The 12,813-nt window shown below is 39.0% G+C and overlaps 1 protein-coding gene across 8 annotated transcripts in view; it reads left to right on the top strand.

Moving 5' to 3' along the window:
* PHF3 (PHD finger protein 3) overlaps positions 1–12,813 on the top strand; it is a 103,543-nt gene that overhangs the window by 40,604 nt on the left and 50,126 nt on the right. For 3 of the 8 annotated variants that reach the window (XM_004282509.4, XM_033410629.2, XM_033410627.2), the window contains one exon: positions 12,376–12,537. The exons of 3 other annotated variants lie outside the window; for them this stretch is intronic. In XM_004282509.4, coding sequence (XP_004282557.1) covers positions 12,376–12,537 — 162 coding nt within the window. Of the gene's footprint in view, positions 1–11,455; positions 11,475–12,375; positions 12,538–12,813 lie in introns of those variants that run through there. 2 more of the 8 variants (XM_033410630.2, XM_033410632.2) reach the window with 2 other exon arrangements.

Genomic DNA, 12,813 nt, shown 5'->3' with positions numbered 1-12,813 from the left:
GTGGAGTTTATATTCTATTTAATGTTGTGTATAATATCATTAAAAGTCTTGTCCTGGGCTTAAGATTAAGATTGTTAATTGTTTCAGTCTTACCTACTGAAAAATATGTAATCCTCTAAGAACTTTTTGCTTGGCCTTGTTTGGGTAAAAGCAAACAAATGTTATGAAACAAAGTGCCTAGTTGGGATCTGGTTCATTGCAACGTGAAACTCAATAAATAATGGTAAGATCCATATTGTAAGAAGGTTAGTCACATTTTTTTCAACCAATTCCTGTTTTATGGTAACATTCTCATTAAATAGCATTGCAGGCATCAGCAGCTTACCGCATGATTCCACAGTTGTGAGGTATAATGATTTGCTTTGGTGAAAAGTGGTTGGTAGTGTTTGTTCATTTAACAAACATTTGTTGCGTACCCATCAGATGCCAATGCTGGAGGATACAGTTGTGTTTGAGACAAAGTCCCTGTCCTCTTGGAGCTTCCAAGTAGAATGTAAGGTGATAAAGACTGTCTTGTTGGTTGTTTGGTGGCCAAGACCGTCTACTTGAGTTGGTCTGGTCAGGGCAAGTCTGTGTGGAGGTGACACAAGAGTAGCAACATGTTTAGACCCATGTAGTGGCCAGCCCTTTGAAGATCCTGGATTCCTGGGTAAGGGAAGTACACTCCCAGTAGAGAAATAGCAAATGAAAAGTATACATTAATTTAAGTGTTGATTAGTCAGTCCTTTTGTCAGATTAAATTAATCCGGTGTTAATAAATACAGTTGACCCTTGAACAGTGTGGAGTTAGGGATGCCGGCCCTCAGCGCAGTCAAAAATCTGAGTATAATCTACAGTCTGCCTTCCATATCAGAGGTTCCTTCCTGTCCACAGTTCCACCATATCTGCCGTTTCACGTCCACAGATTCAGCCAACAATGGATCATGTGATGCTGAGTATTAACTATGGAAAAAAATCTGTGTGTAAGTGGACCCCCACTGTTCAAACGCATGTTATTCAAGGGTCAACTGTAGTATCACCTCGGGTTGTATTTATAGGAATACATTCATGTTCAGTTTTTCACCCAAGTTGAGTCTGTAGTTGGTAGACTGGGTAAATGAACTGTAAGACAACGATTTCCCCATATACTATCCCACCAGAAGAGAAGAAACCCTAAGAGATAAAAAAAGGATTTAAACAACCAAGAAGCAAATCCTTAAGCAACTAAATAATCCACAGTACCCCCTGAACACTCAAGTTTTTATTAATGGTGTTTACCTGATCACTGTAAGTTTTCCAGAATTGGCTGGTGGATGGCCAAGTGCCTCCTCTCTCTGCTTGTTTTTAGAAATATGGAGCGGAGCTAATTCAACTGAAAATTTGTCATGTACATTTTTATATTTTCCTTAATTTAATAATAAATATTGCCTGGTAATTAAAAAAATACTTAGGTACAGTTTTTGACCTTATATCCTATATTTAGGTACATATTGAGATATTTATGAAATCAGATATTTAGATATTTATGAAATTAGATTTTCATGTTTTCTGATTAGGTTTCTATTCTCTGTTTTTCATGGATATGGTTTGTAGTTACCATGATGTGATATCTGCTTTTTTCTGTGCTTGATAGAATTGAAAAGAAGTCTGAAAGAGTCTCTGTCAAAGTCCTTACAGTTGAATTTCAGTGTTAACCACACATCATCTTTTATATTTATTCATCAGTGTATTTGTCTTGCCCTGCTCTTTTTACTCTGTTTACAGAAAACTCCTGGAAGAAATTTTAATGCTCTGTATCCCCAATATCTCTCCTCCAAATTCTGAGTTTGCTCTCACCAGCTGCACTGGGTTGCAGGCAGTGTCACTCTGCCAGGTTCGATCTTTGGTTCGCCACTCGCGGTTATTCTCCACCCTGCCGTCTTCTTCCTCTCAGTTTCTTCTGATTCTCCTCTTCATCTTCCTGACCTCTAGGTACTGGAGTATCTCAGGGTTCAGATTTTAGGCATCTTCTCTATTTCTACTCACTTTTATGGTGATATTATACAATTTTATGACATAAAAAACGCTTTATAATTCAGCTCCCAAATATATATACTCCAGACCCCTGCGTTTACTTCTTTGGATGTCTCTTGGGCATCTTAAGCTTAAGGTCTAACACTGAATTTTTATTTATTTTTATTTTTTAAAGCAACTATCCTTCAATAAAATTGAAAAAAATATAAAAGGGACACCAGTGCTGTCAGTGTCCTGGGGCCACCCTAACAAATCACCCCAGCTTAACAACAGAAATGTGTTGTCTCACAGTCCGGAGGCCAGAGTCCAAGTTCACAGTGTCAGCAGGTTTGGTTCCTTCTAAAAGCTGTGGGGAACAGTGTGCTCCAGGCCTCTCTCCTAGCTTCTCGTGACCTCAGGTGTCCTGGGCTTGTAGATGGAACACTGAATTCTTGGTACCCCACCTCCTAGCCCCCCTTGTACCACTTGCGCCTGCAGTCTCCCTCATCTCTAGAAATGGCACCTTCTTTCGAGTTGCTCAGCAGAAAACTTTGAAGTCATTCTTTACATACTCTCTTTCACATTCTGTATTCAGTTGATCGGCAGATCCTGTTGGTATTTTCAGAATACATCCAGAATCTGGCAACTTGTACGTCTCACTTTCTCCACTGCCACTGTGGTTTTAGTGGTTACCATTTTTCATCTGGATTATTGCGTTAGTTTGGAAGTGGCTTCCCTGCTTCTGCCCCTGAGGATTCTCTCCCATCTATTCTAAAAAGAGCACCAAGAGTAATCTTGTTAAAAGTTAGATTCTATCACCCTTGTGTTCACAGCACTCTGGTAACTTTCCATTTCACACAAAGGAAAAAGCTGAAGTCCTCATGGCCTGCAAGGATGACTTTAGCTTGCTGCCTTACCTCTCTCTTTTTATCTGCCCTTCTCCCCCTTTTCCCTAATCTGGCCTCACAGACCTGACTCCATTCTGTTCTTCCATCATCCTAGGCATACTCCTGCCTCAGAGTCTAGGTACTTGATGTGCCTTCTAGCTAGAAAGCTACTCCCGCAACTTGTTCAGCTTTGGCTGAGAAGTCACCTCAGCGTTGTCATCCCCAGACTCCTTTGAGCCTGCACAGCGGGCTCCTTTCTTTTGGCCTGGGAGCTCTTGTGCAGGAGACAGCTGGAACCAGTACTCCTGGCTTTCCCTGGCCATTTGGTTTAAAATTACAGACCACCCTGTGTTCCCTTCCTTGTACTCCCTGTTACTCTTTCCTTTTGTTCATATGGCTTATCAGCCAACATGCTGCGTATCTTATGTATTTGTCTCACCCTCGTTAAAATGAAGCTTCATGGGAACAGTTTTAAAAAATTTTTCTATTTTATGGAAAACATCAAACAAAGCAGCGAGACTTGTATAATGACCCTCATCTACCTGTTACTCATACAGTTAATAGTTGGTCTTTTTTCATTTATACCCCACTCACTTCTCCTTACCTCCCCCCAACCAAGATTATTTTCAAGCATAGCCCAGAAATCATATTATTTATCTGTAAATATTTCAGCATGTATCTCTAAAATATAAGAAGTTTTTATTTTAAAAAAAGTAATAACACTAATATTATCCTGCCTAAAACAATTAAAGATAGTTTTTAATATTTCCAGATATGCAGTCAGCATTCAGTTATTTACCCAGTTCCCACTCATTGTTTTCTTTTTACAGTTTAAATTGGAATTGAAATAGGTCAATCTGTTCATTTGGTTGCTGTGTAACTTTACTATATTTCAGTCTGTGTAAATGCCACCCTCCTACTGTGTATGTATGTGTGTGTGTGTGTGTATGTATGTGTGTGTGTGTGTGTGTATATATATATATATATATATATATATATATATATATATAAAAGAAACCAGGTCATTTGTCTTCAGAATTCTGTATCACTGGTATATGGAATAATCTAGGCCAGTGTGCGACACATAGTAGGAGCTCAATAAATATTTTTTAAGGAATTACCTTAAAGGTACATAACTTATGGTATTTTAGAATGGAATTAAAATGTTAAAAATTTAGGGAATGATTATCATCTCACTCTTATAGTAGCCTGATAGTCATGTTGGCAATAAGCGAAATTATTTTGACAGTTGGGAAGGGGTCAAATGAAGGACACTTAGGGCTATAGAAAATTGTTTGAAAAAAATCTGCCAGGATGTAATAATGGCTGCAATCTTATTGTTTGCTTGTCATGCACTGTGTAGGAAACTGCAATAGTTTATTCAGTTTTCACAGAAACCTTTTAGCAAAGGGTGGTAATGTCTACATTTTCTCAGTGAAGTAATTGAGGTTCAGTGGGGGAAGTGGAGGGCGATGTGCGTGCTGAGCATTAATGTTTTTCTTAATAAACCTTATAGAACCAGGCACAACTTTTTTTTTGGCAGTGTGCTCTAATTTTTTTTTTATTACCTTTTTTTAACATCTTTATTAGAGTATAATTGCTTTACAATGTTGTGTTAGTTTCTGCTGTATAACGAAGTGAATCAGCTATATGTATATATATGTTCCCATATCCCCTCCCTCTTGCATCTCCCTCCCACCCTCCCTATCCCACCCCTCTAGGTGGTCACAAAGCACTGAGCTGATCTCCCTGTGCTATGCGGCTGCTTCCCACTAGCTATCTATTTTACATTGGGTAGTGTATATGTGTCCATGCCACTCTCTCACTTTGTCCCAGCTTCCCCTTCCCCCTCCCCGTGTCCTCAAGTCCATTCTCTATGTCTGTGTCTTTATTCCTGTCCTGTCCCTATGTTCTTCATTTTTTTTTTTTTTTAGATTCCATATATATATGTGTTAGCAGACGGTATTTGTTTTTCTCTTTCTGACTTCACTCTGTATGACAGACTCTAGATCCATCCATCTCAGTACAGGTAACTCAGTTCCGTTCCTTTTTATGGCTGAATAATATTCCATTATATATATGTGCCACATCTTCTTTATCCATTCATCTGTTGATGGACACTTAGGTTGCTTCCATGTCCTGGCTATCGTAAATAGTGCTGCAGTGAACATTGTGGTACACGTCTCTTTTTTTTTTTTGCGGTACGCGGGCCTCTCACTGTTACGGCCTCTCCCGTTGCGGAGCACAGGCTCTGGACATGCAGGCTCAGCGGCCATGGCTCACGGACCCAGCCACTCCGTGGCGTGTGGGATCTTCCCGGACCGGGGCACGAACCCGTGTCCCCTGCATCGGCAGGCGGACTCTCAACCACATTGCCACCAGGGAAGCCTGGTACACGTCTCTTTTTGAACTATGGTTTTCTCAGGGTATATGCCCAGTAGTGGGATTGCTGGGTCGTGTGGTAGTTCTATTTTTAGTTTTCTAAGGAACCTCCATACTGTTCTCTATAGTGGCTATATCAATGTACATTCCCACCAACAGTGCAAGAGGGTTCCCTTTTCTCCACACCCTCTGCAGGATTTATTGTTTGTAGATGTTTTGATGATGGCCATTCTGACTGGTGTGAGGTGATACCTCATTGTAGTTTTTGATTTACATTTCTCTAATGATTAGTGATGTTGAGCATTCTTTCATGTGTTTGTTGGCAATCTGTATGTCTTCTTTGGAGAAATGTCTGTTTAGGTCTTCTGCCCATTTTTGGATTGGGTTGTTTGTTTTTTTGATATTGAGCTGCATGAGCTGCTTGTAAATTTTGGAGATTAATCCTTTGTCAGTTGCTTCATTTGCCAGTATTTTCTCCCATTCTGAGGGTTGTCTTTTTGAGAACCAGACACAACTCTTTAAAACCATGTGCATGTATAACTTAAAAAGGAAAGCTTTAAAAAGTGGCACCAATGATACTACTTCCTTCCGCATGGAAAACCTTTCCAGCTTCTTTTTCTAGGCATTCACGCATGTATTACACATTTTTGGGGAAAATTCTTTTTGACAAAATATTTTTAATGTGAGATGAATTAGAAAGTGTGAATAAGAAGAAGGGAAAAATCCTTTCTGAAATAACCATCATTAGCATTTTGGTGTATGTTTTATTGGTGTGTGTGTGAGAATATAAGGCTTGGGAAACAGTTTCATCATGTGCAGTTTTTTTCCCTCATAAAATGCCTTTATTTAGCATATTGAAGGCTCTGTAGATCTGCAGTGAAGAAACTGTTTTAACTCCGTTTAACCCAGTGTCTTTCTTTTAGATTTGTTTGATAGAAAACCCCTTTCTGTGAAATACTAATCAGTTTTTTCCCAAAGTATGAATTGAGTTTGACAAAAGTTGAAATGTTTGTGCATGTTTAAATATAAGACTTTAGAATGTGTTAAATTTCAGCAGAAAGGATGGATAATTTAATAGTGTTGGAGTAACTGAAGGCAGCATTCTGAAGAAAAAAATTGACACCAGATAATACTAAAATAAGGTAAGAGAGGGAAAATACTTGCATCAAATAGATAACACAGATATTACATGAAGAGTTCATATAAATTATTGAGAGAGAAACACACTTATTAAGACCTGAGTAGGAGAGTAGGCGAGTAGGCAAAGCTAAAGAAATACAGAAAGGTGGTATATATGTCAAGCTTTTTTAGTCACCGTGTTTCTTTTAAAAATCTGAAACTCAGGGCTAGTAAGTTCTTAACTGAGACTTAATGTGAAGCTTTTTGCGCTGTAAATTGTTTATACTCTTTATTGAAAGCCATGTGATGAGATTAAAAATGGTAAAATCTATAAATTTGCCTTCTTTGACTCAGTAAACCTGTGTTTTAAAGTTTATTGTAAAGAAGAAATTTAAGAGGGAAAAAAGGTAACATTATTTGTGGTGTTCAACTTAGAAACATAATATCTAAAATGATAAATTCACCCACAAATGACTAATTGTATATAACACAACTTGATGGTGTGTATCTGACGTGGCCTCTTTTTGGAAGGATGTATAAATCATCCATAAAGGAAAGAGCGCTCACTGAAGGGAGGCCGAGGAGGGGCTGGGTGGTGGTCTCCTGCGGTGTTCGAGGCGGAAGCTGTGGGGACTCTGTTGCAAGGATGTGTCTGTGTGACTTCTTACTCTCCTTCAAGTCCAGACCCTGTAAAGTACACACCTAACCTTTATTGTCCTGACACTGGAAAGAGATCATGCTCTTTAGTTTTTTCTCAAGTCTGACATTTAGTGCCAAGTTTCATAATAGAGGAGATAAGTGTCCTAGAAGTGGTTGAGTTTGGCCTCTGCGCTGCCAGCGTGAGTTAAGGCATGTCAAATGTGAAGAGTCCCTGGTGTACTATGGTTCTCCCTTTTGTATGGTGTAAGGTGATGTAAACTAATCCCAGTTTTGAGAAATTCAATAAATTTAGCTTTAAATATTTCAGTTCTATTCTTTCTATCTCATTTACCTCCTCTCTTCAAGAAGATAGATGTGAATTAAATAGTCTGGATTTGAATAAAGTAGTTTTTGTGTCAGGAGGGCTTCACATAGGCCTGACTTAGCAGATTTAAGGAGGGCCATTTGTAGGTGAGGATGGGAGTTTTAATGTGATCTAAATTCAGGCTCAAGGAGATTCTGAGTATGATTACAGATTTTGTGCCAGAATTTCAAAATGGGAATGACACCTAATTCTGAAATGTGGGAGGGAGGAAAAACATATTGTTTTCTCACATTATCATGCTTGCCTCCTACATAATTCAGGCCGTTGCCTTTTTTTCTTTTTTGATAACCCCAAATTCCCTTTTTAGTGGATGTGTTGAGTAGGACTGGCCACTTTTTTAAAAACTGGAAATCAAATACTGAATCTTAGTTTGCCTGTAGCAGTGGGAGGGGCAGATGTGGGAGGTCCCTGAGAATAAGCAGTGTTTTGAAAAGAACACAGATTCTCCTTCACTTCTTTCTGTTCATTTTCTTAGTGGAAGCTACGAAAGTTAAGCGAAGTGGAAGTTGAACGATTTAAAACGTAAATACCTAATTGGGAGGGTTTTGCCAGAGATAATTCATTCTGTACTCTGAATTACTTTAATCAAATAAATGGATTAGAAGAAAGAAATTTCAGGTAGTTTTTTTAATGGTTGATTTGTTCTGGGAGGAGTTGAGGGAAAAAAGTAAGGGAAAAAGAATACATAAATGTTGATGGTGGGGTCCATGATGGGGGAGACTGTGAACAGAAGTCAGCATTTTCTAAGTGCCAGGTTCTGTTCCAAGCCCTTCACACACACTGATTTAATCATCACAGCGCCCCTCTGACTGCTAGTGTGATCTCCATTTTATAGAAGAATTTGAGGCACAGCTAGGTTAAGTAGTTGCTTTGGTTGTTGGGGGCCTACTTCTGCTTGAGAGCCCTGGAAATGTTGGAGACAGTATTAGAGCTTGATTTAATGTCAGGGTGACTTTTTGAGATGAAGGAAACATATTGCCAGGAGCTGCAGGAGTACAAAGAAGATGCCATTCTCGGAAACCTCACTTCTGAGAAGCATCTCACATGCAGTCTTAAGTGTTCTAATTGTAGGTTGTTGACTTAATAGGTTTTAAGCTACTGAGGCCTCAGGCATCCCTCAGCTCCCAGAGTTATTTCCAGCAGTGGAAGATGCTCAGATCTCTTGCTTTTTCCCTCCTCCGTTCTCACTGTCCTCTTCCCTCTTTGCCCATTCTCTCGCCCTTCTCCTTCCCTCACTCCCTCTTTTGTGTGGAGGGGACTCTACCACCTCCCCTCCCCCGCCCCCCCCCGTTTCTTTTACTTACACAGAAAAATCATCTTTCATCCCTTTAACTTCCTTCAGCCGATGGTCTTCATTTTCTTTTACCCTTAAATTTCTTGAAAATAAATGAAAGAGAAACTGGCCATTGTCATTCTTCACTTACTCACTTTTTAACCTCTTGTCATCTGGTCCTCTGCTTCTGTGTTTCACATTAGTGGATTTTTCTCCTTCCTTTGTGCTCTCTGTAGCAGTTAACCTTCCCGATCCCTGAAATTCTCCTTACCCTTCTTTTGTGATGGTGTGTTAACTTTGATACTTCTTTTGCCTGCTTTTTTTTTTCATGTCACTAACATTCAGAAAGTTAAGTCGTTACCTTACTTTCAAATTTATTCTTTCTAACTTCTCTCTTTCAGTTAATTGAAACATTTCTCTCTCGATCATCAAAGTTTAAATTTTCCAGGTCCCTTGTTTCCCCTAATTCTTTTATTTAGCAAGTGTTTCTGGAGTAGCCACTATGACTCTGGGTTCTGGAGTTTCAGTGGTGAATAAGAGACAAAGTCCCTGGATTGTAGAGATTACATTCTAGTGGAAAATTACGTGTTCTATTGGATAGTGAAACACATTTTAAAGGATAAAATATGCTAAGGGTCAGGAGGCAGTGGTGGGAGAATGCTGTTTTGGATAAGATCCTCAGGAAAGGTTTCTGTGAGAAGGTCGATTTTGAGTGACACCTGAACAAAGCGGGAGAGTGAGCCATGTGGCTCTCTGGGAGGAGAGCGCTCCAGGCAGAGGACGATCAAGTGAAATGACCCTGAGGTGTTCCGGAGAGACCAGTGTGACTGGAGCACAGTGAGTCAGTGGTAGGAGAGAAGTCAGGGAATTTGGTGGGGGAAGCCCTTCTTAGGACCCTGGAGACCCTGGCTAGGATTTTAACATACATCTGAGTGTGTTCGTAAGGGTTTGGAGGGTCTTGTCAGAAGAATGGTAACGTGATACAACTTTATATTTTAGAAGACTCTAAAATATAGTTATGACTGTGTGGAGAATAAACTGTGTGTGTGCATGTGTGTATAGGAGGTGGCCATAGAGGAACGTGGGACACTAGGAGACTTAAAGTAGTTTTGGTGGGAGAAGATGGTGATGTGGAGTAGAATGTGAGCTGTGGAGGTGATCAGTGGTGATCAGGTGGGTGGTGTGCTCTGTAGATAGAACTAGCAGCTTGAGCAGACCTCTTGGATGTGGGATATGAGGAGAGAGGAGCTGGTTGAATGGAGTTTCCATTACTGGGACTCTCTTAGGACAGTTTTACTGAGGGGAGGGGGAATGGGTGGAATCAGTGTTTATTTTCTATTTGTTAACCTTGAGATACCTGGTAGACAACCTAGTGGACAGGTCAAATTACACTCTTCCAGAGGTCCAGTGTGAGCTTGGGGCTGCGGAAGGTAACTTCAGGGAGTCACGCTTGTATAGATTGACTGGGTGGGATCATTTAGGGAGGGTGGAGTGCGTAAAAAGGGTAGGTGGGAGTACTGAGCCCTCAGGTCCTGTCCTGTGTGATCGCTGCAGGAAGAGCTCCATAAAGGGTGTTGAGCAGAAGTAGCTCGTGAGGGAGGAGCGTGTGATTTCAGAGGTTAAGTGAGGAGAAGGGATTCAGGAAAGGGTGAGGGGTCAGCTGTGTCAGCTGCTGCCAGGAAGTGGAATAAGATAAAATCTAATAATTGACCTTTGGATTTGGCTTTGCTGAATCCTGTTGATTCTGCTTTGCAATATAGCCCTAAAATTCGTAACACACCTTTTTACTCCCTGCCAACGAACACTGTCAATCAGATTTTAATTACCTTTCTCCTGGACTGTTTTTTGAATTATTACTTTCTCTCCTGATTACAATACAAAACTCATGTTTATTGTAGAAAATGTGGAAAACACAGAGACAGTATAACAGTGATTAAAAAAAAACCCAATTCTTTACCCCACCTAACCACTAGATGGTCATTGATAACACTGTGGTGCCTTTCCCCATCCATTTCTGTCTCTGCATACTTGCAATGCATATAATGCATAACTTTCGCTTTTTAAAATGAACGTGGTGGAACTATTAATCTAATGTTAAAAATTCTTTGAGAATGTGTGTGAATGTGTGGCAGCATAAGTATTCCATCGGAGTAGCCGTCTAACCGAACGCCCCACCTGTTTCCCCTAATTATATCTTAAATGAGTCCTGATGAATTTTCCTAAGATACATTCTTCTTCTCTAAGCTTTTAGTGCCTATAGCGTAGTGATTAAAAGCATGGACTCTGTTTTTGAGTGTAATTCCATGCATATAGCAGGAAATATGCAAGATAGGAAAAAAGAATACTTATCTTTTATAGAATAGCTATTGTTAAAATTTTCATCTGTTTCCTGCTAATCATTTTTGTCTAAATGTACCTATACAACATTTCATTTGTCTGTTACTAACAAGGATCACACTGTTTTCTAGCCAGAAATTTTTTTTCATAATTTATTCTCTCGTCTATACTTTATAATATATTGGTCAAAGTATATAAGCAGTTTTGTGATTGTTGTCAAATTGCTCTTCGAAAAGATTGTACCATTTGAAAGTATATTTATAAAGAATTTTGTTCTCTTTAAATTTTAGGATAGACCACTATCTTGTTGAACTCTTAAATGAAGTTCTACTTGGATACAAAGATGAGGACTAGATAACTTCTTGAGGTTCCTCCTAACCCCTAGGATGAAGATAATAACTAACATTTGTGTAGTGCTCTAAAGTTTACAAAGTGAGTTCTCATACATCATCTCACTTGATCCTCACAACAGCCCTGTGAGGTAGGTAGGACAGGTATTGTTATTCTCATTTAAGAGATAAACTAGAGAGGTTAAGGGACTTAGTCAGGTTTTATTTAAATGTTTTAGCAGAGACTTGAGACGAGGACGTATGATCTAAATAATCACATTCTTTTTACAAGATTTCATACAACTGCACATTTAGAATTGCTGTATGTCAGCTAGTTAAGTGACATCTGTTAGATACAGAAATAAGCCTGTTGATAATATAAATACAGTGTTCCCCAGTCCTTTTCCATGCCCCCTCCCCTGCTGTTAAATGAATGACTCTATCTCTTTTGACTAGGGGAAGGTAATTTAATTGTATAGTTCTATTTAAACACCTATTTTCCCTAGCATTTGGGGGAGGGGAAGTTATATTATGTTTTTCATTTCTGTGTGTGTGCGTGTGTGTGTGCTTGCTACAACTTAAGAGTATACCTCCGTTACTCTCACACATGTAGCGTAAAGTCTTCAAGGAATAGATTACAGTTAGAACTAGAATCTTTTGGTTCTAGCATGAACCTAGAATCATAAGCTTTTCAGGGTATTTACTCTTTTTTGTACTACTTTAACCAATTGGGATAATTAAGTATCCAGGTATAGCTGCTTATGATGTTCACAAAGGTACAGTGAATGATAAGTGACAGTGAGTGATAGTGGAGGTCAAATCAAGAAGAATTACAACTAATCTTCTCTTTGACTAGCTGCCTCATACGGTAGAAGTTTGTAAAACTGAACTGCGTGCTTGGTAGTGGCATTATCACATTTTAGGAGTAGACCTGGATTTTCAGGACTACTTGGTATTACATTAAACTGTTTCACAGTGTTTTCTGTACTGCCTTTAAATACTTAACATCACCAATATTTTCAAAAAATTTTGTTTTTTTGTTTTTCTTTCTAGTTGTTGGTCTTGACGATATTATGGATGAAGGAGTTGTAAAAGAAAGTGGCAATGATACCATTGATGAAGAAGAACTGATTTTACCTAACAGGAATTTGAGGGACAAAGTAGAAGAAAATTCAGTGAGATCACCAAGAAAATCACCTCGTTTAATGGCACAAGGTAATCCTTCCAGAGAGGACTAGCTAGAAAATCAAGTGTAGGGACAGATGTGATAGGTTGTAAAGTTGCTGAGCAGTGATAGTAGTTTCTTGGTGTTTGCTAATCTGAGCATTTTGATAATCAATTTTGAGATTGTATCAATTTGTTGGTATGATTTTTAAAAATTTTTATTGAAATTACACATTCACATGATTTAAAGAGTTGACTAGTTCTATGAGTTTCCAATACTTGCCATCCTACTACTTATTTCCCTTTCCCCAGAGGAAACTACTATTA

This window comes from Orcinus orca, chromosome 12 (genome assembly GCF_937001465.1).
Source record: "Orcinus orca chromosome 12, mOrcOrc1.1, whole genome shotgun sequence".
NCBI lineage: Eukaryota > Metazoa > Chordata > Mammalia > Artiodactyla > Delphinidae > Orcinus > Orcinus orca.
This window is presented reverse-complemented; position numbering and strand designations above follow the sequence as displayed.